The 25,421-nt window shown below is 46.1% G+C and overlaps 1 protein-coding gene across 6 annotated transcripts; it reads left to right on the forward strand.

Moving 5' to 3' along the window:
* Positions 1 to 14,076: 14,076 nt before the first annotated feature.
* On the forward strand, positions 14,077 to 24,046 carry Rabl2b (RAB, member of RAS oncogene family like 2B). Of its 6 annotated transcripts, none has more exons than XM_050129658.1 (9): positions 14,077 to 14,201; positions 15,769 to 15,922; positions 18,100 to 18,129; positions 19,388 to 19,467; positions 20,229 to 20,308; positions 22,150 to 22,261; positions 22,554 to 22,651; positions 22,926 to 23,009; positions 23,170 to 24,046. In XM_050129658.1, the coding sequence occupies exons 2-9, from the start codon at positions 15,816 to 15,818 to the stop codon at positions 23,245 to 23,247; spliced, it is 669 nt and encodes a 222-aa protein (XP_049985615.1). In that variant the 5' UTR covers positions 14,077 to 14,201; positions 15,769 to 15,815; the 3' UTR covers positions 23,248 to 24,046. The 6 variants fall into 6 exon arrangements, with proteins under 6 accessions (XP_049985615.1, XP_049985624.1, XP_049985650.1 ...); XM_050129667.1 differs by having other exon boundaries at positions 22,557 to 22,651; XM_050129664.1 differs by having other exon boundaries at positions 14,158 to 14,287.
* Positions 24,047 to 25,421: the final 1,375 nt, after the last annotated feature.

Below are 25,421 nucleotides of genomic sequence, written 5' to 3' on the forward strand. Positions count from 1 at the left end.
CCACTACCGTCTTTCCCTCAATTTAAAGATTTATCATACCAGGGCACAAACATTATTGAAGAGGCTGTCTTCATGGTTAAACATACAAGAAGGGTCTTCTTTAGTCTTGGGTAAGCCACTTCGTAGATCACTTCCCAGAAAGCAATTCTTGTTGTGTGGTATCAGGCTGCACGGACTTCAGTTAGCTGCATAATTCTGCTATTCTATGACTCTAGTTAGGTAAAGAACTCCAGCTTTTCTGCCTAGGGAATGCTTTATGGGCCTCGGTTGAAACAAGAACCTGTACCCCATCTGCCCATCTGTACTCTTTCCCTCTCTCTCTTTCTCTCTCTATCTCTTTTAATTTTATTATTTTATGGCTGTAAGTCTTTTGCCTGCATGTATGTCGCTGGGTGTACCACATGCATGCCAGGTACCCTACGAGACCAGAAGAGGGCCTTGTATATCCTGGAACTGGAGTTACAGTTGGCTGTCAGCTGCTATGAGGGTAGTAGGAACCAAACCCAGGTCCTCTGGAAGAGGAGAGTGGCTAGTGCACTTAGCCACACTTCCCAGCCTTCACTCCCTCCCTTCTCAGCCCCATTCCCCAAACACCTCCATGATGCTCTCCAATCATCCATCTTCCTCTTCACTTTGGGCAGGATGCTGCTGTGGCAATGGCAGGAGAACGGGCCAGGACAAATGGGAAAACAAGACATTTTGAAAGTGAGCATGAGATACCTAGTGAAACAGAACTTTTAAAAGGGGTTTAGATGCTTCTAGGTGTCCTGCCCCAAGACAGGCTAAGCCATAGTGGGAGACAGCTGCAGTGGGCAGGAGAGAGAGTTTTAGCATGTCAGGAACAAGAGGCAGACAAATAGACAAAGAGAAGGGGTGGGGAGCAGAGGCCACACTTCCAACTACCAGATCACTGGCAGAATGTAGGGTGCCTCTAAGCAGCTATGTGGTTTGATTTCTGAGAGGGGGTATTGGGGTAGGCACATTTTTCATGAGTGAGGTAGAGACAAGGTCCAGGGACTGTACCCCAGCATCCCAGAAGTTCAGCGAGGACCACACCTGAAGCTGGCCTTCAGTCCAACACTGAGAGATCCAGGGGCCTTAGCAAGTAGGTGGGCACAGGCTGTACCCCAACACCATCTTGTGGGTACAGGGCCCAAAGGGCTCGGAGTTCAAGAAATGCCTAGTTTCCCAGTACTGGGTCTTTTGCCGGAGTCAAAAGATGAGAAACCACAGTCACAAGATGAATCCTCAGTCATGGAAGCAAGGCCAGAGGTGGGGGGAGGGACCTGCTACTACTGCCAATTCTGTTGGTGTTGGGTGGAAGGCTCCAGCGATTCTTTAGTTGGAAGAGTGGTCAGCTTGAAGGGTTCCAGGATCTCAGGTGCTCCTCAGACTACTGGCAAGCAGAAGGAGCTGCAAGAAAGAGCCTACTGAGTTTTTTACGGCACCAATGTTATGATATGCAGCGCAAGGTAGGATCCTAGATCCCATGGTAGGGGACAAACACACCATCAGACAGAGCTTATATGGGAAGGAAGTTTATTGGGAAGGGAAGGGAAGGGAAGGGGAGGGGAGGGGAGGGGAGGGGAGGGGAGGGGAGGGGAGGGAAGGGAAGGGAAGGGAAGGGAAGGGAAGGGAAGGAGAGAGACAGAGAGGCAATGACTTGTCTCTTCTGAGAAATGGCAGAAAGAGAGAGTAGGAGTCTATGGGGCTTTGCACCTCTGTACAGACTACATAGTGACATAACATCCATAGGACCCTGGGCTGGCCAGGATACTGCCTGAATGCATGCAGGAGAGGCCACTCTGCCTCTGCCAGGTCCCCAAGGGATGGGGCCAGGTTTGTGTTTGCCTGGATTATAACAATGATTTGTTAGAATGGCTAACAGACTGTGTTTCTGCTGGTCAAACAATGACTGTCTACCAGCGGAAGGTCCAAGAATCCAGTCTACAAGACAAGATGTAGGCTCTAAGGCCCGTGAAGGAATGGACTTGCCAGTGAGAGTGAGAGCAGGCAGGCAAAGACAGCAAGATTCCTTCTTCCGGGTCATTTATATAGGCCGTCTGGAGACGACGTGGCCAACCTCAAAGGTCCAGATTAGACGTAGATCCTCCCACTTCAGGTGATTTAGTTAAGAAAAAAATTCCTTACAGGTGTGCCCAGTGTGAGTTTCATTTAATTACAGATGAAGTTAAATCTGACAACAAAGAAGCTACCACATCAATTAAAATGGCTCCCAGACCTGGTTTTGGTTTATTTGTTTTGGGTTTTTGTTGTTGGGGTTTTTTTTTTTCTTTTTTTTTTTTATTTTTTGGTTTGGTTTGGTTTCTTCTCTTTTCTTTTTCTGAGGCAATGTCTTGCTCTATAGCCCCGTCTTGTCTCAAACTTTCGGCAATCCTCCCGCCTCAGCCTCCCAATGACTGGTATTACAGGCTTGCACCACCATGGCTATCTGAAAATATGACTTTTTTTTTTTTGAAGAGAAAATAAAGAAGAGCTTTGCCACGGGGGCCATGGGGTCTGTTTAAAAGATTTCTAGTAAAAATAAAAATAAATATCTGCAGCCAAGCGGTGGTAGCACACGTCCTTAATCCCAGCACTCAGAACGCGAGTTCGAGGCCAGCCTGGTCTACAGAACGAGTTCCAAGACAGGCTCCAAAGCTACCGAGAAACCCGGCCTTGAAAAACATACATACATACATACATACATACATACATACATACATACATACATACATTTGCTTATTTTACTATCAAAGAATGCCCACAAATCCTGGCACATGCAGCATCTGGGTGGTGCAATTAACTGCTCTCCTGTACTCACTACAGCCTGGTGTTCCAAGGGCTGGTGTCCCTGCTGCCCCATGGGAATTCTTCTCTCACATACCTACATATGCAGTGATTGTTGGTCTCCCCCAACACACACACACACACACACACACACACACACACACACACACACACACACACACACTACCAGGCAGCTGTGTGGAATGTTTTACCAGACCAAGGGAGGCTGAATTATGCAAGACAAGGTGACAACCCAGGAGGCAGGAAACCAGACTCCCCCATCCCCATCGCTCCACTTGGGTGACAAAGGGATGTAGGGCCTCCTTGCATTTTACTAACAAAATAGCCAACAAACATCTCTCTATAGACTTCAGAAAGTACTTGTTCTCCTTTGGGAAGCTCTGTTTATAGGCAGAAACACCTGCTACCTGGAAGACTCAGAGTGAGGTTTTCACTTCCTGAGTCAGGTGGGATGGATTTCAGAATGTTCTGGGATCCCCTGCAGCCTCTGTGTGATGACCCACCATTCTCAAGCTCATCTGTAACGGTCCAATTTCCAATCTGTGTTAGGATCTGACTTTACTTTCCTAAGACTCTGATTGCTGTAGATCCACCTGTGAGGTTGGGGAGCGCTTGCCCTACAAGCATGAGGACCCACAGCACCGTATTAAAAAGCTGGATGTGCCTATAACCTATAACTGCACACAGCTCTAGTGACATGTGGGATGGGGGCTGGACAGGAAGATCCATGGAGCTTGCCAGTCCCAACCTAGCAGGATAAACATGAACTCCAGGTTTAGAAAGAAACACTGAATCACAAGAATAATTTGGAGAGTCATAAAAGAACCTTCCCCAGGTGCACACACCATGCACTCATACTTATATATTCCCATACACACACACACATACACACACACACACACACACACACACACACACACGCTTATTAAGATAGAGAGGGTGGAAGAAGACCCCTCACACAGGCCTCCATGCCCATTCACATAAATAGTAACAATAATCTGCATCTTTTTGGGTTTTTTGAGACAGGGTTTCTTTATGTAACAGTCCTGGCTGTCCTGGAACTCACTCTGTAGGCCAGGCTGGCCTCCAACTCAGAGATCCTCCTGCCTCTCCCTCATGAGCCCTGAGATGGAAAGAGCTGGCTTCCTGATGCTCTCAAGTCTCTTGATCCCGCCATACCTGATATCCTGTTGACTTTTTGATTATGTCAGTAATTTCCTTTCATCCCCTTGAAAGCAGTTTCAGTTTAATTTCTGTTATAGGCAACAAAAATATTCTATTAAAAGTTGCAGATTAGCCAGGCAGTGGTGGCACACGCCTTTAATCCCAGCACTCAGGAGTTGACTTTATTCTGAGGCTACAGCTCCCTGAGGTGTAGCTCTGGATAGTTCAGAGGAGCTGTGAAAGTGGTCCTATTCAGTGTATAGTAAGAATTCTAGTGCTTCTGGGCTGGCGGCAGGGGTGGGGGGGGGGGTCGTCTGCTTTTCACATCCCAGGCCAGTTGTGTGGTGCATACCTGTAATATCAGCAGTCAGGAGGTCACAGCAAGAGGATCAGAAGGTCAAGGATATCTTTGTCTACGTAGCGAGTTGGAGGCCAGCCTGGGCTGCACAAGATCCTGTCTCAAACCACAACTAAAGACAACAAACAAACAAGAGGCAGCGTGATAGCAAATGTCATTGAGGGAGAGACGGGGGACCTTGGAGTTCCAGAGTAGCCTGGTCTAGATAGTGAGTTCCCAGCCACCCAAGGGCTACACAGTGAGACCCTGTCTCAGAAACAAAACAAAGCAGTAGGAGAGGGGAAGAGAAGAGCGGCTTCTTGCTCCTATGGTAAGAATGGCGTTTGGCCAGGGGACCGTGCTCAGTTCACTTGACTTCTGTTGTTACTTACTGCGGCCAAAACATCTGTTTTACACAGTGTTGGGGCTCAGTCCTAGGGCTTCTTCATGTGTGCTGGATTAGCGTGAAACCTCCAGCCCCCGCGACATGTCTTGGTTTGTTTTTCATCACAGCCCTCACCACTCCGTGCTGCAGAATCTGTTTCCACTTCGCTTACTTCTTTTAAAAAGATCAATTTAGAGGCTACAGAGTTGTCTCGGTGGTTAGGAACACTTGCTGCTCTTAGAAACGACCTGGAATTCATTCCCAGAACTCACACGGCAGCTTACAATTGACTGTAACTCCAGTTCCAAAGAACCTGAGACTTCCTCAAGCATAGCACCCACACAGTACACTTAAATACATGAAGGTAAAATAGTCATAAATGCATGCATAAAAATAAATTGTGTATACATATATTATATGTACAAAAATTTAGATACATTAAAATTTCATTCACACACATAAAAATAATATAATCGTTTTATTAGTGTGTGTGCGCGTGCATGTGCGTGCATACGTGTGTGTGTGTGTGTGTGTGTGTGTGTGTGTGTGTGTGTATGTGTTAACACAGAGTTAAAGGACTGACTACTTTTGAGTACCAGTTCTTTCCTTCCATTGTAGATTCTGGGTATCAAACTCAGGTCATGAGCTTTTGACACAAACACATAAAGCTTATTTTGCCTGTTGAACCATCTCATTTGCCATGTTTTACTTCTTACAGTAGTGTATTTTAAGCCTTCCAGGGTTGCACAGGGAGACCCCGTCTCAAAACAAAAATTCAGCGATCACAGGCACAGCACAGACAAGGTGAAGGCAGGAGGATCTGGAACTCAAGATCAGCCTAAGCTAGCCTGGGCTACAGAGATTTTCTCTCCAAAATAAGGAGAAAAAAATCTAGTGTTTACCCTTTACCGAAGTACCAAAAGAGAAATAGGGGCTGAAGAGATGACTCAGAAGTTACGAGCACTGGCTGCTCTTCTAGAGGTCCCGAGTTCAATTTCCAGCAACAACATGTAACCATCTGTAATGAGCTCGCAACCATCTGTAATGAGATCTGGTCTTCAAGCACAAAGAACACTGTATACATAATAGACAAATAATAAATAAAACAGAAGTAGAAGAAAAACATATTTCTTCAAAAGAAAAAAATGCCAATGATCACCTTGTAACATTGCCCCAATAACAGATTCTCTTGCAGGTTGACCGCAACTCTGACCTGCATGCACACCCATTTAGATTCCCAGACCTCAGAAGAACCTGGAAATGCAATGGCCGAAGAAGAGCAGGGTTAATGCACAGCATTTGGACAGAAACCATGCTTGGCAAGTATCAAATGCCTTGAGTTTCTTTTTCTGGGCACCAGAGTTGACAGCGTTATTTATGACCATAGAGATCATAAAATTGGTGCCATCTGGCCAGAGCTGTAACCTCCCTGATGACACAGATTTCCCATTCTTCTGTCGGCACAGCAAAACCAAAATAGGGGCACACATCTGCAGTCCCACTGGGGAGACTGAAACAAGCCGGAAAGTCAAGGTCACACATCTGCAATCCCACTGAGGAGATTGAAACAAGCCGGAAAGTCAAGGTCATCCTCAGCTATACAGCAAGTCTGAGGCTAGCTTGGAATACAGGAGACCCTGGAGGGTGGGGTAACATCAGAGTACAAATCCCTGACTTATTCTGTACTTCTGTTTATCTGTAAAGGCAGGTGACTGTGAACTACAGCTCTTAGGTTCTACTGCCACCTAGTGGCACACTGTTGTTATCTTGACACCCCATCGTCCTCAAGGCTGAGAGGAAACACCTGCCAAAAGAAACTTGGGGAGGAGGACAGGGTAAGAGCTGTTTACAGTTCCACGCGCATCAATCACCAATTAAAAAGATGACCTACAGCCTTGTCTACTGCCCAGTCTACTAAAGGCATTTGTTTCCTCCTCTCAGATGACTTAGCTTTATGTCAAGTTGACTTAAAACTAGTCATCACGGGACCTAAATGGGCAATCTTGTCCCCTCTTTCAGGCCCCACTTCAGAGGTCAAAGATCTCATCCACATAGTGGTTTTGTGTCTTTCCTTTCTGTTGCTCAGAACATTACAGCAGCCATGTTTGTCCTGTCAAAAGGAAGATAAGACTCGAGCCAGCCTCACTGTTGTGGACAAGCTATCCACACTCTCGGGCCTCAGTTACCTCCTGTTTTGAATGAGATGAGTAACATCTGCCTCATAGAATTGTTACCATCAAACCAGTTCATATAAGAGCCGGGAGGGATGGTTGGCTGGGTAAAGTGCTTGCCTCGAAACCGTGAGCACAGATTGACAGCACCCACACAAAATGCTGAGCTCCAGGTTCAGCAAGAAAACCTGTCTCAAAAAAAAAAAAAAATCATTGAGCACTGGAGAAATGTCCCATGTGATTGAAGTGCTTACCTTACGAGTCCTGTGAGCTGACTTTACCCCCAGAACCCACAGAGAAACCATATGAAGTGGCGTGCATCTGTAATCCCAGCACTCATACGGTGAAATGAGGAATTGAAAAGGGAGAATAACCTAAAGGCTTATGAGCTAGCTAACCCAGAGTCCACAGCGCAGCAGAAACAAGGGAAACATGGCAAAGAAGGTGGACAGAGAGATCCAGTTCCTGAAAGAAGTCATTCTCAACCTGTCTTAGAGTTGCTATTGCTGTGAAGAGACGCCATGACCACAGAAACTCTTATGAAGGAAAACATTTAATTGGGCTCACTTATAGTTCAGAGGTTCAGTCCATTATTAGCATGTTAGGATACCACAGCATGCAGGCAGACATGCTGCTGGAGAGGTAAGTGGAAGTTCTGTATCTTCTGCAGGTAACAGAAAATGGTCTCTCACACTGGCTGTGGCTTGAGCATATATGAGACCTCAAAGCCTGCCTCCAAAGTGTCCCATTAAGGCCACACCTCCTAATAGTGCCATTCTCTTTAGGGGGGACATTTTCTTTCTTTTTTTTTTTTTTTTTTTTTTTGGTTTTATGAGACAGGTTTCTCTGTGTAATAGTCCTGGCTGTTCTGGAACTCACTGTGTAGACCAGGTTGGTCTTGGACTTACTGAGATCCACCTGCCTCTGCCTCCCAAGTGCTGGGATTGAAGGTGTGTGCCACCACCACCACCTGGTGGCATTTTATCTCTCTCTCTCTCTCTCTCCTCACTCACACACATGCACATTCATAGTGGGGGATAGATAGAAAGGAAGATAGAGAGAGGAAGATAGGCAGCGAGAAAGCAAGCAGTTAACAAACTTAATGATAACAATAGTATCAAAAAACAAAGAGACATTAAAAGATATAAAACATTATAAATTGCTATCACATATTTCCTATCATGCTAGCAAGAGCATCAGTGGTAAAGTGGGAATCCAAGGGTTCAAGTACTTCACACTATTCTCCTTTTTCTTTCTATAATTTTTAATAAATTCTCCTGTATACCACACCAGTAGCAACTCACTATATAGATAAGGATGCCCTTGAACTTCAAATCCTCCTGCCTCCATTGTGCACCATCATGACCAGTTTTGCAGTGCTGGGGATGAACCCCAAGAATTCAAGCATGCTAGACAAGCACATTTCCAAGATAGTCTCCAGTCCATTTTCCCTTTTGGTTTTGGAAGGAATTCTATATAACACAAACTGGCCTCAAAACTCTCCATCCTCCCAGCTCAGCTTCCTGAGGATTACAGAAGCACAGCACCATACCCAGCACTAAAGAACCAAAATTCACTTCATGGGATCACAGTGAAACATTGTGACATAGCATTTGAATATTGTGACATCATAAGGAGACATCAAATGTTCCCATGGGGTTTTGCTATGTCGGAATAATGCCTTATGATATCTCGGGTCAGCTTGGTAATATAATGGTACACTGTGATGTCATAATTTAATATTGTAATGGCATAGCTCCGCATTGTTGTGCCATAATCACACGGTGATGGCGCAGTGGGGTATTGTATTCACACAATGGAACAATAGGGAATGATGATGGCACAGTGCATATGGCCATGCACAAAGGCACATTGTGGGGCACTGTGCTGTCACAGTGGATGTTCTAGTGTCCATGGAGCATTGTGAGATCACAAGAGCCCTGTGGAATCATAATATCACATGATGACCCAACGGAGCCTTGCATTATCTCACGTTACCTTTGTGACCTCACAATGAGCCATGTGATGTCACATTCGAGCATTGTTATGGAACAGTGGTACAATGTAATTGCCTAATGCAGTGCCTAGGTTCAAACCCCAGTATGAGGGCGGGATGGCGTGGAGGGTTGATACATAGCTAGAAGAAGATGCAAGAGGAAGGTGAGGAGTACAAGGTCATCCTCAATTACATAGTGAGCCTGGGCTACATGGAACTGTCTCAAATTTGAAAATAATCCAATAAAAAATGGAGTACAGACCTAAACAGAGAACTCTCAACAGAGAAATCTAAAATGACTGAAAAATACTTAAGGAAATGCCCAACATCCTTAGCCATCAGAGAAATGCAAATCAAAACAACTCTGAGATTCCATCTTACACCTGTAAGAATGGCCAAGATAAAAAACACCGATGACAACTTATGCTGGAGAGGTTGTGGGGAAAAGGGAACACCGTGCTACAACCACTTTGGATGTCAGTGTGGCAATTTCTCAGAAAATTAGGAAACAACCTTCCTCAAGATCCACTTTTGGGTATACATCCAAAGGATGCTCCATTGTACCACAAGGACATGTGCTCAACTATGTTCATAACAGAAATGTTTGTCATAGCCAGAACCTGGAAACAACCTAAATGCCCCTCGACCAAAGAATAGATAATGAAAATGTGGTATAATGACACAATGGAGTACTACACAGCAGAAAAAAATACTGACGTTTTGAAATTTGCAGGCAAATGAATGTATCTAGAAAACATCATATTGAGTGAGGTAACCCAGACCCAGAAAGACAATTATCATATGTACTCACTCATAAGTGGTTTTTAAACATAAAGCAAAGAAAATGAGCCTATAAATCACAATCCCAGAGAACCTAGACAACAGTGAGGGCCCTAAGAGAGACATACATGGATCTAATCTACATGGGTATTATAAAAAGACAAGATCTCCTGAGTAAATTGGGAGCATGAGGACCTTGGGAGAGAGTTAAAGGGGAGGGGAGAGCCAGGGAGGGGAGCAGAGAAAAATGTATAGCTCAATAAAATCAATTAAAAAGGAAATAAAAAAGAAACAGTTTGGTTTACACACACACACCACACAGAAGACTTCATGAGCATTTAAGCTAGGACATTTTGACTTAATTCTAAATTGTCTTCATTTGCTTAAACAACCATTTAAAGCAAGTGTCTAACCAAAGCTGGGCACTGAAGTGTCAAGTGTTTGTTGTGACTGGGAAGGGCTCCTCACATTCAGAACCTGTTCACCCTGGTCCTGGACTCACTGCCAGGTCATCAGCCTGCTCTGTGGTACGGTCTCAAGTCAGAGGACACTTGAGCCCCGATCTCTCCCTCCACCTTCAGTGTGTTCACACTCAAGCATATACACTCACATCCCACACTTGAGGAAAAAAAATACTTAATGGTGATTGCTAGGTATATTGAACAGACCTGGCTTGGCAATACAAAAGCACAGAAACATAATGACAGATGATGGAGATATTTTTCCCTGTTTCTTTCCTCCAACGTTCCTAGGTTCTACTTTCGTGCAACAAATTGTAGAGAGGTCTGCTGGTCAGTGTTTAATTCTGAAGTCGACTCAGTACTGCTCATACTGACTCACCAAGCCTGTACTAGCCCACCACAGATTAACTGGTTACAGGCAAAAAGTCATTCTCGGCTCCCCATCAGCACTGGAATGTGTGTACATTCCACGCTTAGTCTGCCTTCGTGTATTTGACTTCCAGTTTCATCTGCCTGAGTTCAAAGCCTGACACTCTCTTGGGTTTAATGTGCACAATCACCACACAGTTAGTCAAACAGCTCTGCCAGGGACAAAAGGCATCTTTTTTTTTTCTCCTTTCCCAATTCGCCTGGATACTGTGTCTGCACTCTTACTAGTTAGATGTGGCCCTAGGCACAGCTGTCTGTCCTCTGCCTGGTTAGCTGTGCCCCCCAGTGTTTATGATTTTCTGGTTAGCTACCAGCCTTAATCCAGGTGTCTTTGTTTTTCCTGACTAGCTGAAGCCCTAGCACAGGCGTCTGTGCCAGTTTCCTTCCCTGATTAGGGGCACTCCTGAACACACGTGCTTTTGCTGTTCCAGATTAGCAGCATCCAAGAGCCTAGCTGCCTGCCCTGTTCCTGACTCGCTGTGACCCAGGGCACAGGCGTGCTGCCATGTGAGAGCATACGTGACCATTCCTGTAATACCGAACCCACGCACAGTCCTTTGTCTGTATTTTCATGTGTGCTGCTGGACTAGCAGAAGGAGAGAGAGAAAGAGATGAGGGAGGAAAAAAAAGACATAGGAGGGAGACGGACCACTTTATTCACTGTGTAAGAGCACAGATTGTCCCAAACATTGGCGTAGGAAAGGAAAGACAAGATTGTTCTCTGGTGAGGTGAATTCTCAACCTTCACCTGGGGAGAAGTGTGGAGGCACAAAAATGTGGGCCAATTGCCACCTTGTCTGACAAAGAGTTGGAGATTGCATGTCCCAACTCAGGATGTGATTGCTTGGTTCTTTTTTTTCTTTCTTTCTTTCTTTATTTATTTATTAAAAATTTTCCCCTCCTCCCATTTCTCTCCCACTCTCCCCTCCCTCTCCCCCTCCCTCTCCAGTCCTAAGAAAAGTCAGAGTGCCCTGCCCTGTGGCAAGCTTTATTTATTAAAATACAAATGAAATATCACTACAGGAGAGTGAGTGGGAAAAATATTCAGTGTTGACCTCTAGTCTCCACACACATGCATTCAAACACAAACACACACAAAAAAAGAATAAGAACGAATTAAAAACAGAAATAGGGCAATTGTAGAGATTTGGGTAAAAACCCAACATTTCTTCAGGCTATGGACACATTGTGTGGTCCAGAATGACCGATAAAGCTCAGAAGGACACTAAGGGTTTTTGTCGCTTTGTTTGTTTGTTTTTGTAATGGCCTAGTAAAGAAATGGAATGAGCAACTGAATACGGGTTTTTCTAAAATGGAGTACTAAAAGCCTTAATAACAGGTTCGTGTGTTTCACAAGCATGCTCACACTCAGTGTCAGGAGAAACAAAGAACTATCCCTGCTGGCGCCTTCCGTCAGAATCCCTAATGTAACAAGAGTTGTGCCTCTATTTATTTAATCAAACTGGCGTTAAGAACACAGCTAGCTGCTAAACTTATAGTAAAAGCAGACCATGAGTTCAGCACCTGTGCAACCCTAACCCGAGGAAATGGGAGAGGCTGAGGCGGAAGCATTGCCAGACTGATTCTGTAGCCTGATCTTCATCAGAAGTTCTGAGCAACACATTCTCCAGGTACAAACAAACAAAGCTTCCAAGGAGAAAGGAAGAGGGTCAAAGCTTTGGCACAGAGCACAGAGGTGGCCCAGCAGCACTGTGTTGGAGGCATTTCTGTCCCAGAAGGAAGCAGAAGGCTCACTACCTCACACACAGAACAGTGCACCCCATCCAGTCCTTAAGAACGGTGTAGTCTACCATCATCCCTATGAAAATGTCTCTCAGGGCAAGGCTGCTTAGGCCGGTGGGTTTCCAAAAACAACAGTGGTCCTTGCCAGGAAGAAAATACAATTCCTTTTATTCATTCATTTACTTATTCCTACGTGCAGGCAGTTTTTGTCTGCATGTCTGTGCATCCCTGGTACCCACAATGGACAGAAAACAGTGTTGGGTCCCCGGAACTGTAGTTAAAGATGGTTGTGAGCCACCATGTAGGTGCTGGAAATGGAGCCCAGGTTCTCTGGGACAGCAGTCAGTGCTATTAACCACTTATCCATCTCTCTAACCCAAAGGAAAAGTAATTCCTTAGCAGCCATTAAAAGGTCTCAGAGTTGGGTCAAGAGAAGGGTACACACTTGTAATCTTAACTGAGGTAGAAGAATGTCATAAACTTGCAGTCATCTGGGGCAATAGAGCGACTCAAAAAGAAAAAAGAAATGAAGAGAAAAAAGTTTTAAATTCACAGTTGAAATGCAGCTTGTAACAAAAGACAAAATGCAGAACAATCAGGTTACTTACAGTGGCCTTGAGGTCATAGAAGTCAAAGCCCTGAGCAGGGGGGTGGCACGCGCCTTTAATCCACGCACTTGGGAGGCAGAGGCAGGTAAATGTCTGTGAGTTTGTGGTCAGCCTGATCTACTATGTGAGTTCCAGGACAGGCTCCAAAGCTACACAGAGAAACCGTGACTCAAAAAACCAAAACCAAACAAAACCAGACATCACAGAGCTGGCCCCAGCGAGGGTGTCAGTCCATCACCTTGAAGGACTATATTGCAACTCCTGCTTACCTCCCTCCCTCTAATATAGGCGTAAAGTAACCAAACAGCAAGTAGGATGTTTACCAAATATCTAGAATCATCTTTGACATCACACCTCCCTAGCAATTTTATATTTAAATATCTTTCAATTCACCAGCCTCCAGAAGAAATCTCAAGTCTCCCAGTATCTAAAAATACAGCTCTGGCCATAGGTTCCTTCTCTTAATCTTCAAGGAGCACCCTGAGCTCAGGATAAAAATGGAGTCGCTGTGGTGGTTAGGTGTTCCTGCTGGCTCACTTGGAACAATTCTCCCCATTTCTCGCGAGCCTTTGGTTGCAAAGGCTTGCTAGCCAAATTGTCCGTGTATGCTGTCTATCCAGCTCTGTTGCGTCTGGTCCAGTCCTCCAAACTTCTCAGAGACTTGACTGCGACCATACAACCCCATCCCTTATTCTAGGAGGACCCAGTAGCAGCAGGTCCTAGAGAGCACACAGCATTAAGGTCTACTTCCAAACATCTGCCAGAGAAACCCCTAACTGTAGTGGGGCAGGGTGTGGTTCCTCCTCTTTTATCTACAATAAACTTTATCAACCATACTTAGGAGCAGTCATGTCCTTCCTTTTTAGTTCTCTTTTTTTTTTTTTTCATTCAATCGCAGAGATTTTATACACTTACCAAATGTGTCCCACCACCCACACATTCATCCGACCGCATAAACAGAATACAGTGATGGCCCACAGATTGAGAAAGTCGAGAAACTTGCTTAGATTTCTCCTATCAAGGTACCACAACCTGCAGCAACCTGCGGCTGCTCAGCTGCCTCTCCAACTTGCGGTTCCCACTCCCACCCCTAGCCAGTAGCCGAGTGCAGCCACTCTGCCGAGCTCCTGGTCAATGCCACAGACGTGCCATCCAGGAGGGCGCCAGGCAGCCAGGCACTGCGCTAGCCAGCCCGCGCCCCGATAGGGTCCTTCGGGCCATTGCCGGACAGCCCAGCTCGGGGTCCTGGTGCGGTCGCGTAGCAGCGGCGGAGACGCGGCCGAGCCGCTACCCGGAGTGCGGTCTCCTGTTAGCGGGTAAGCCTTGGTGGCCCAGGGCCTGTGGTGAGCGAGCGCATCGAGGCCGAGGCGAGGACAAAGTGCCTGGACAACCCGCCTGAGAGGTGGGGAGTAGGGAAGGCGGGGACCGGGCGGAGGCCCGACCGCGGTTCGCGAGTCCTTTACGAGAGATGGCGGTTAGGCCTGGTGGGACGCCTAAAAACGTTTGTCACACGAAAGAGTTTTACCCCCCTAGACTGTGAAGACAATGGCAGTCACTGAGGGGTTCCTTCGCGAATCGATAGACTGGGGGGTTGGCTTTCGAACGGATCACTCCCTCTGCAGGATGGAGGTTGAAGGGGCAGAGTCCCCGCTGTGCTCTCCTTTAGTCACTGCTGGAGCCTGAGTTCCTGCGTGGGCCGGGGCCGTGCCGAAATACAGTCGTGCAAACGCGGGACCCTGTTGCTGATTTGTATTCCAGACTGGTGTCATGTCCCTCACTGCAGCCAACTGAGCCTGCTTCAATGTCTGCTCGAGTTAATGATTAGTGCGTGCGAACTGCTGCTGCTCTGGAGTGTAATTGCTGTGCGCCCAGTTAGAAGCTGGCTTGGGCATCCCTAGCAGTTTTGTTCGGGTATGAAGCGAGTGGACCAGGCTAGAGACGCTGCGACACACCGGTGTTGACACTGACTGACACCGATGTCTTGTACTTATGGAAATAGGAATATGAGTTTGCACAGAGCTAAAGTTTATGTTTATGTTTAGGGTAGCGTTCCTATATGCCCTAGTGTCCTAGTTACAAATCTAATGAGCAGCTGAATATTTGAGTTCAGGCCGTGAAAGACAAAACCTTGATGTAGGTATGGTTTGTATCACCTACATTTAGAAAGCGTTAGACACTATGAGAGCAGCATTTCTCAACCTGTGGGTCACGACCCTTTGGAAGGTCGGACGACCTTTTCACAGGGGTCCCTTAAGAATATCGGAAAACACAGGTATTTGCATTATGATTCGTAACAGTAGCAAAATTACAGTTATGAAGTAGCAATGAAATAATTTTATGGTTGGGGTCGCCATAACATGAGGGGATATTAAAGGGTCACAGCAATAGGAAGGTTGAGAACCACTGTACTGGAGGTCAAAAATAGCACCTGCAAAAGAAAGTTGTGAGGAATACCAAGGTGAAGGGGGTGTGAGGCAGCTGCTGATGGCAACAAGGTGGAACAGGAAGGTAGGCCAAGAATATGGGTCAGGCATCACAGATTGTATGGTTAGTGTCCCCTCGTTTTTACTGTGTGACTTAAGCACTATCTGTTGTTGTTGCTTGTTGCTTTGTGTTTTACAAGTAAGGACACTTGTATGTTGAACTTGTAAATCTAGTCTGGAAGGTAGGAGGAGAGGTGTGGCCCGAGCACATCTGCAACAGGAAGTGACAGAAGAATCCAGAGGCAGAGCTGCAGCCCTAAGGCTCAGTAGATGATGGCCAAGTTGTCAGGATGTGTGTGTGTCCTTGGGCCCTCTGTCAGCTCTTCAGGAAAAAGAAGAAAGTGGATTTAACTGAAGGGAGCTCTCATCTCTAACAGTGGCTTCTCACTGACTTTTCCAGACAGTGATAAGACTCCAAGGCTGGGTCTTGTCTACAGCCAAGAGCTAATGGCAGGGGACAGAGCCAAACATTGTGAGCTGGACCAAGAGAAATACGATGCCCATGACAACGTGAAGATCATCTGCCTGGGGGACAGTGCGGTGGGCAAGTCCAAGTATGTTGGGAGATTAGGGAAGAAGAAACAATCCCAGAATGGCTTGATTAGAAAAGTCCTCCAGAAATGAAGAAGAGTGTGGTTTCTATTAGCTGAAGAGGGGGAGGCTTGACTGGAGCCCAAATGTGTGTGTATGTGAACAACAGGCTCATGTCTATAACCGTATTTATGAGGAAATGGGAGAGAGCCAAAGGGACAGAAATCGGGGAACCTTCTGAGTCTTGACAGAGCTGTAGAGTGGGTCACCCTGGGAATCACTGGAATAGTACAGAGTAAGGAGGTCGCAAGTGGGGTGTCACTACGTGTGTGAGGGTTGAGGGACGGCTAGGGTGGGACAGGGATGGAGAGAAGAATGTGATGGGTAGAATAGAGGCAGTAAAGATGCTTTCTGGGAGGGACTCCCTGAGTAGGAAAGCACAGATAGCAATGATGTTGACTGTGATGGTGTTAAAGACGGGATTATTCTTCTGCCTTCAGCGCCTGTCTGAGCAGGGATAGAACTCTCCACCTGGAGAGCTGAAGAAAGGCTCTGCGGTCCTTTTTTGGCCTATCTCCACCAGCATCCTACCTCTCACCCATCCAGGGTGAGGTAGCCAGGGTGCATGCCCATTTCTACTGTCAAAGAATGAGGATAGAGTTGTTCCTACGTAAATGTCTGGTTTAGTCTTCCACCCCGCCAGATCCCAGATCACCTCACATTCTACTTCAGACCCAGATAGCTATGAGGAGTCCCTAGAGGCCTTGCTGGTTTTAGGCCAGCTTCATGAATTCACATTTGTTTCTCTACCTTATGTTAAAGTTATGATGTCGTATTTTACAATTGTCTTCACCTCAACAATGTCCCTTACAATTAAGGTAAGGATTTGGAAGCTTACCCAGTAAATAGCAGTCCTTCGTCCACACTTGAATTTAGAACTGACACAGAAAACCAAAGTGGCAGACAAGAAAAGACCAGTTGTTGACTTGGCAACTGATGGACCTTTAGGGAAATTTGGGCTAGAGAGAAGCCCAAGGGGGCCTCCTAAGTCAGCATTAGCCTAACTTAATGTAGTTTTTAAAAAAAAAAAAAAATCTAAGTTGTTAACAGAACATCGAAAGACTAACACAGTTCTGACCTTTAGGACATTTTAAAGACCAGCCCCTTTGAGACCTCAAGCAGAGAGAGAGACCATGGTAGAATCTGTGTCTAGAAGAAGGTTGGTGGGTGAGAAAACCTTGTTTTCATTTCATGTGACTCAAGAATTCTCTGCCAGTTTTCAGTATTTCAAGGCCCCAAGACCCCCCCACCAGGTGATTCTAGACTGCATCATGTTGACATTTGAAATTTAATAATCATAGGAGCGTTAAAATCTGTTTTTATTTAAAACTTATATGACTGTTATGTAAATTATATGTATATATATACACATACATATGATTTTAATATCTTTCTAGGAGATGGGAGGTTTGTTGTTTTGTTCTTTCTTTAGATTTACTGTATGGTCTGATTGGGAACCAGTAGTTATAACACCAAGAAAAGTTTTCAAGGCTATCCTGTGACTCCAAGACATATACCAAACTAAGCTTGTTAGCTGTGTTCACATCTATGTGTTCAGATGCTGACTGGGCACCAGTGCACTGCCTGGACATTGGGAGATACCCGTAGACTATAGCTTCCCAAACTGCTGTGCCACATCCTCTGTTCTGATTGATAGAGGCATTAAGGTAAATCAACAAGTGTTTCTGTTGGGGTTCTGTGCAGGTCAGGGAGAAACGAAAGAGTTCAAACCAGGTGGAACGTCTTACCTCCTACAGTCACCTTCCTGCTCAGGTGACATCTAAGCAAAGCCTTAAGGAACAGCAGAGTCTTGAGAAAATGACTACCGATTGAAGAATAGTCTTCTTGGCCTCAGTTTCCCCTGCATAGATGGGTAATTCTGTGTGTAGCAGTATGTGAGAGGAAAATAAGGGGTCAGAGAGCCCCATGCAGATTGACCCAGAGAGTGGCACCAGTGGGTTGGCCGTTTGGCCTTGGTAATGGTGATTCCCACGGTGCAGGCTGACTAGAAACTGACTGAAAATTCACAAGAGATAAGAAGCCCCCCGTGGCTTCCAGGTTGTCAGCCCAGGGGTGATAAAGTAGGGACAAGAAGTTAGAGATGCTGCGTGACCTGTGACCTCACACATTTCCCTTACAGACTCATGGAGAGGTTTCTCATGGATGGATTGTATCCTTAAAGACTTGAACTGTCCTTTGTCCCTGTGGCTTTTCCCACTCGTGCATCTTAACCTCCAGTCCACTCCTTTTTACCCGCAGCCCAGGAAAGATCAATGGTTTTCCTGCACACCAGCTCCTCACTGGCTGACCCAGACTGCATTCTAGAATCCAGGCTGTTGGGTCTAGAGCTAACGTATAGTGGGGTTTCTGCCAGGAAGACAGGAAGAGTAGCAGACAGCACTTAGTCTGTATCAAATGCCTGGATGCCAGTCTTGCCTCCTCCTTAGTTCTGACCTTGGGTAAATCATCTCACCCCTTTCCTCAGAGCCTAAAATGTCTTTGATAGGAATAAGCTTTATAAAATGTGGGGTGTCGGCTTTTCCTTCATACTGTGAACTGTTGCATTGTACAGATTTGGAGTAAGGAGCCATAACTGAGAGCTTCTTAAAGTTCCCCAAGTGGACCCCTGAGGGTTGCATGCAATAGTGCAAGACCTGTGACTCTCTCCCCTGGCCTTAGCCCCCAAAGGCTGATATCTCTCAATCTGTACCAAACCCCACCTAATTGCTTCATCTTTGCTCAGTAAACTGTCCAGCATATTTCCACTTCAAACGATGCTGTTTTTCAGGTATTTTGTTAGTGTTTTACACACAAGTGAACTTCTATCTGTAGATACTTTGTCAGCTGCCTGGCCTTTGGTGTTTACTGTGGGGCAGTCATGATGCTCTAGCCTATAAGAACTCTGTCCACAAAAGACTCCAAGTGTCCACAGTTACATTTTCTTGCATTGTGTTACCATTTAAGACAGCTTTTCTACAAAACCCTGCTCCGTGTTACCTCACACTAAGGTGCCCAGGCCCTTTCTTAACCTTGTGCCACTAAAGTTGGGCCTGTCTGTCTGTAGAGTTCATTCAACTTGAAATCTAGCTTCTTTTTAGGGAGAACAAAGTCAGAAGGATAGCCACAAATTTGAGACCACCCTGAGCTACATTGGAAAAACTATCTCAATAAAAAAAAGGACCAGGCATGGTGGCCCAGGCCTTTAATTCCAGCACTTGGGAGACAGACAGGCAGGAAGATCTCTATGAGTTTGAGGCCAGCCTGGTCTACATAGTGAGTTTCAGGTCAGCCAGAGCTACCGAGTGAGACCTGTCTCAAAAAATTAAGAAAAGCTAAGTAAGAAGAGGGCCAATTCTATCACACAAATGTCCCCCTTCCCCATTTCCTTAGCTCTTTGTATTCACCTTTGCTCCTTAACCTGCATCCAGTCAGCCACAACAACTGTCCACATATGCTCTGACCCTGTATAAGCACACGGCCACAGTAGACGGCAAGACCATCCTTGTGGGTGAGCAGCATGGGCCCCAGGCCACGCTGAGCAGGGGATGGGGTGGTAGGAAAGAGGCTCACGGGAGAGTAAAAGAAGAAGAAGAATGGGAAGTCGGAGAGAGGCACACAGCACATACAGTCTCGTAACACCCAGGCCAGGATCAGTGTGGAAGTCGGGATTTAGAAAAGCAGACATTGGAAGAGGGAAGAGGAGCACAGAGGCCTTTGACAGGGATTAGCGTTCAGCCAGTACCAAGAAATACATCTGTGTTGCTGGGTGGTGGTGGAACACGCCTTTAATCCCAGCACTCAGGAGGCAGAGGCAGGTGGATCTCTGTGAGTTCCAGGCCAGCCTGGTCTACAGAGTGAGTGCCAGGACAGGCTCCAAAGCTACAGAGAAACCCTGTTTCAAGAAAGAGAGAAAAAGAAAAACAGAAATACAACTGTGGCCTGACTACTTCTCAAATGTAGAACATGACCTTCCTGTGGGGTCACTAGGCCACCCCTGAATGTCCACCGTCTGGGAATTTCAGTTTTGAAGGGCCCCGTGTCTTCAGTGTGGGGACAAAGAGTACCTCCTTTTTCCCTTCTGGGGCTGCTGTCTGCACTGTCCTCCTTCTGGTTCCATGTCTTCCTACACCACCAGTGCACACACACCTCTCCCAATGCATGCATGTTTCTGCATAGAGACCTGCATGGAAATGCCTGGGGCATGTGGGGGGTCTCTGCCCTCCAACCCCCCAACCCCGTTGGGCAGACAGAGTTGTGTTCATGTTGCAGACTTCTGGGACACAGCAGGCCAGGAGCGGTTCCAGAGCATGCATGCCTCCTACTACCACAAGGCTCACGCCTGCATCATGGTATGAAACCAACTGCGTGGTAAAAAATGGCACTAGGCAATTCTGGCCCAGGGGTAAGGAGCCATGGCCCCACTACCAGATATAGATGTGTAGGAGAGGGTTCAAGACCACTCAAACGCTTCACCCTAGAGCTGCTAAAAAAAAAAAAAAAAAAAAAAAAAAAAAAAAAAAAAAAAAGACAGAGGAGCTATCCTAAGATGGGGGCAGATTTAAAAAAAAAAGAAAGAAAAGAAAATACAAAGAAGTTGGGCTCCTGTAACCATTGTAGTGTCCGAGGAAAACATGGCTGAGACAAGGCCATAGCTGGCTACTGATGGAGCACACCCACAGTGAAACTTGAAGAGAACCCCCACTATCACCACTGCCTCTGAGACCTTTCCCTCTCGGGTCAGCCCTCACCTCCCTCCAAAGCTCTCACTGTGCTACCTAGGATAGTTACCATGAGTCCCCCAGATGGCACAAAAGTACCCAAAAGTCAGTGTGCACAAGGCTCAAGTGAGGTTGAAAATCTGTCTCCTGGGCGCTCCTGCCCCGCAGCTCCCAGGCTGCTCATTCATTTTCTAGGCCACCACTCTTACATGCTTTGAAGGAATATGTTTTTATTTTAAGCCAAGGATAAAAGATTCTCATGAATACCATACCAAGCATCTGTGGCATGAGTCAGTTTGGTTCGGATTGGGTGTAATACTAGGGAATAAACCCAAGACTGTGCATATTTAGTATGTGTTCTTCCACTGAGCTGAACCCCAGCCCCATAGTCCAGTTCTCTGAATTGTGAACCCTAGGTATTGTCACCAAGTGAGAACACTTTGTCAGTAAAAGCTGGTGTGGACTTGCTCACAGAATGGCAGCTACACCTCATGGCTGAGTGCCCAAAGAGAACCAGATAGGAACCATATTGTTAGGTGACAGCTCTGAAAGTCACTCTGGCTCTATCACAAAGGAAGGAAACAAGGTGCCACATCTCTGATAAGAACCCACGGGGTGGATAAGTTAACACCACTGGTGTAAGTCTACCTACAAAATGTTGTTTGCCCTGGCATTTTATAGCATTTGACACCACCTAACCTGTCTAGCCCTACCTCCTACAATATGCCTACCACTGCTCTCATTTGAGTAGGTACCATCTCATCCATGAGGAGTAGCACAAAGGGGATACAGAAAGGTCTGGTCCGTTCTCAGCATCCCCCATCTGCTCTTCTCTTAACCTTCTGCAGTTTATACCCATGCAGTGAAAATGCTGCTCATGGTTCAGTCTCTGCTTAAATGCCACCATCTCCCACCAGCCTTCTCTGCTCTTCCCTGTGTGCATGCACAGGGCTCTTGACTCCTTGTGGCATATAGATTGATAGTGGTGTGCACAGAAAGGCCACATGACAGGGCTTGCCAGCTGGTAGGTAAGGACAGTGAGAGGGGGTCACAAAAGGAACTCATCACCTGTTCCTCCATAGTTCCTTGAGCACAAAGCCCTTGCTTGAAAACTTAAAAATTCTTAATTCTGATAACCAAGGGTACTAAATAAAAGTGTGAAATAAGGCAAATGGAGCAGTGTAACCCCAGAAGTCAGAGAGAGAGAGAGAGAGAGAGAGAGAGAGAGAGAGAGAGAGAGAGAGAGAGAGAGAGAGAGAGAGAGAGAGAGGAGAGAGAGAGAGAGAGAGAGAGAGAAACCATTTTAGTTTCAGTCTTTCTGTCTGGGACCAACTTCACCTATAGTACATGCCCATTGGTTACTCTGTGGTCCTCTTCTGGAGCTGGTCTTTTATATATACCTATTTGGGTGTGTGCTGTCTGAAACTGATAAAGTACTTTAACACATCTAAACTGTCTTCTACCCTCTGTAGGTATTTGATGTCCAGAGGAAAATCACTTATAAGAACCTGGGTACCTGGTATGCAGAACTTCGGGAGTTCAGGCCGGAGATCCCATGCATCCTGGTGGCCAATAAAATTGATGGTGGGGCCACCCCTGCACCTGGGTGACAGTAATTCCTGGGGACCCAGCACCACACATTTCCTACTTTCAAAGAATGGGTAGCTGTCAGTCATTTTTCCTTCCCAAGATATTCCCTTCCCCATGGGGATACCAGCAGCAAAACCTGCCCTCCCAAGACACAGATCCAGTTAACTATTTTGAGAGCAGTCCCTGATTGTCCCTTCCCTACTTCCTAGCACAGAGCCTCCACTGACCCTCCCTCCAAACTCGTCCCTTTCCCTGGGTAGACAGGCCAATGCTCTTCTCTCTGCAGCAGACATACAGATGACTCAAAAGAACTTCAGTTTTGCCAAGAAGTTCTCCTTGCCCCTGTACTTTGTCTCTGCTGCTGATGGAACCAATGTTGTGAAGGTAATGGCAAACCAGAGGCAGTCTGCTGAAGCGGCTTGTGAGCCCTGGAGTTCCAAGGAGGAGGGAAGGGAAAAGGGGAAAACCAGGACAGTGAGTGGCGGGGTGCAGCAGAGAGGAACGAGGCTGGGAGGACCACTTTTGGTGAGACAAAGTCCACTGGCTGTGGGATCAGGGTGATGAGAAGGGCCAGTGGAGGGGGAGACTGCGGATTATAAAGGTAGGGCCCAGGATCCTGCCCACTGCTGTACTTCTGCCGTTTCTGCCTCACCTTCAGCTCTTCAATGATGCAATTCGATTAGCTGTGGCTTACAAGGAAAGTTCCCAGGACTTCATGGATGAGGTTTTACAGGAGCTTGAGGTAAGTCTGGCCCAGTTTCTGGTATGATAGAAAAAGTAGATGATTTCTTCAGCGATATAACCCAACATACGGGGTTTTGCCTGCTTTGCCACCCCTACGTGCCTTAGAACCACAATTGGACAAATGCGGGGACGGGCATCATCTATGACCTTGTTCACAGAACTTTAAGCTGGAACAGAAAGAGGAGGATGCACCAGACAGAGAGCAGAGTGACGTGATCAAGAGCCCATCTCCTTAATCAAGAGGACACCCACACATGGCTGAGCTGGGGTACTGGAAGCCATTTGGAATATCCAATATCTCTGGAGAACCTCTCCAGACTACCCCTGCTCAGCTTCCTGCAAACCCACTGTTCTGTGGTCCGTGATGAGGTCAACAAAAACACACTAGACTGACATGATATCCCACCAGCTTCCTGCAGCAGGGTGAGAGAACCGTGTCTTTGACATCTCTCCAACACACCAGCAGCCTGGCAGTGTAGTCAGTGAACACACTCATGTCTTCTTACTAGACACTTAAGATTGTCGTCCTTCATCCCAAACTGACCTCAGGGACTCTCCTTGCACTCTTGCGGACAGAATGTGTCCTGCAGAATTTGTGACACTTCTGTCCGTTTTCCCTCTGAGTTTCCCAACCAACTTTTTCAACATTATTTTGGACAGACAACTGTTAATTCCAGATTTTTTTAGTGCTGTTTCAGGAGCTCTTCTTGGTCGGGTTGGGAGCACAGGAGCAGGCTGTTGCAGTCACGTGATATGCAGTCTAGCCATATCTAGTCATACACACACATTACTGTTCCCCACCACATGAACAACAGCTTTTAAAGCCTCCATCTCAGGGCAGAGAGCACTCCACTTGTCTAGAGCAGGTTAAACACTCATCTTCTGTGGATGGCAGGAAATGGCAGAGGAAGAGCTGCCCTAAGTCCACAGCTTGTTAGTTTGCTCTTATGACTGTCTTGAGCATCGTTTGCATTGTCTTTATTATTTTGTTTGTATTGTTTCCTTTTTTACAATAAAGATTAAATTTCATAAACATTAAGTGTATTAGTTTCTTTCTGTTGCCGTGACACAACACTATGACCATGACTTACAGAAGAAAGCATTTAAGGGGCTCCCACAGTTCCAGAAGGCGAGCCCAGGCCCATTGTGCTGGGGAGCATGGCTGCAGGCAGGAAGGCATGGAGCTGGAGCAGTAGCTGAAGTTTGCATTTGATCCACAAGCACAGGGCAGAGAGAACCAGTGGGAATGGTGAATGGCGTGGTCGGTTGCAGCCCATCCCCAGTGAGACACCTCCAACAAGGCCACTCTAATCCCTCCTAGCAGTTCTACCAACTGGGAACCAAACATTCAAAGATGGACTAATGGGAGCCATTCTCATTCAGACCACCACACTAAGTATCTGTTCTTTAGGACCTGAAATATACAAAGAAAACATCATCAACCACACTGGTGGAGGAAGACTGCCTTGATCTGCTACCATGCTGGAGTCCAAATTAACTCTTAGGGTTTTTTTTCTTCTTTTTTTGTTTGTTTGTTTGTTTTTCGAGACAGCGTTTCTCTGCAGCTTTGGTGCCTGTCCTGGAACTAGCTCTTGTAGAACAGACTGGCCTCAAACTCACAGAGATCCCGAATGCTAGGATTACAGATGTGCACCACCACCACCTCGCTCCATATTAACTCTTAATTGACTACAGGAGACCATTTCAGTGAAATTTATTGTTTGGGAGGGTTTTAACTAAACATTGATTTGAGAGCTCAGCAACAAGTGTGTTTTCCCCTTAAAGCCATAGTCGCATGTTCAACTTGGACTTCTGATCAGGAATTTTCAGGAATGCATGACTCAGACGAGGTAAGATTTCTAGAACAAAAATAAAAGCTTGTTGCTAGGCTGGGCCTGGTGGAACTAATCCCAGCACTCAGGAAGCAGAAACAGGCAGATCTCTGAGTTCAAGTCCAGCCTGGTACATAGTGAATGCCAGTCTATCCAGAGCTATAGAGTGAAACTCTACCTAAAAAGGAAAAAAAAATAGTTATTGTAAATGGTTAATAGGGTGTGTGTGTGTGTGTTGCACACACGTGTGTTCCAGTTTTGGACATTGAACCCAGGACATTATAAAAGTGCTCTGCCACAGAGTACATTCTATCCCAGTATTTCTTTTATGTAAATAGCTTTATTGAGATATACTTTATGTACTAAAAAATGTACCAGTATTTGTTCCACATAGCTGTCTTGTATGAGGTTTCCTTGAAGTATAAAACTTTAAGACAATTCTGAAGTCATTTCTGACAATTCTGAACCCTCTCAGCCTCCGTGCCTGGGAACCAAGTACCTAACAGCTACACATGCATGTGTGTTCTCCAGAAATTGGGGCAAGATAACCTTTAAGATGTTGACTCAGTTTCTGAACA

This window comes from Alexandromys fortis, unplaced genomic scaffold (genome assembly GCF_014885135.2).
Source record: "Alexandromys fortis isolate MF-2015 unplaced genomic scaffold, M_Fortis_MF-2015_v1.1 scaffold_28, whole genome shotgun sequence".
NCBI lineage: Eukaryota > Metazoa > Chordata > Mammalia > Rodentia > Cricetidae > Alexandromys > Alexandromys fortis.

Bases quoted from the DNA above. Each gene is read 5' to 3' on its own strand.
- Rabl2b (XM_050129658.1), top strand. From the start codon at position 15,816: ATGGCAGGGGACAGAGCCAAACATTGTGAGCTGGACCAAGAGAAATAC. The intron at 18,130-19,387 runs GTATCCTTAAAG...ACCTGCATCCAG, and splicing joins AGGTTTCTCATGGATGGATT to TCAGCCACAACAACTGTCCA. The intron at 23,010-23,169 runs GTAAGTCTGGCC...CCTTGTTCACAG, and splicing joins AGGTTTTACAGGAGCTTGAG to AACTTTAAGCTGGAACAGAA.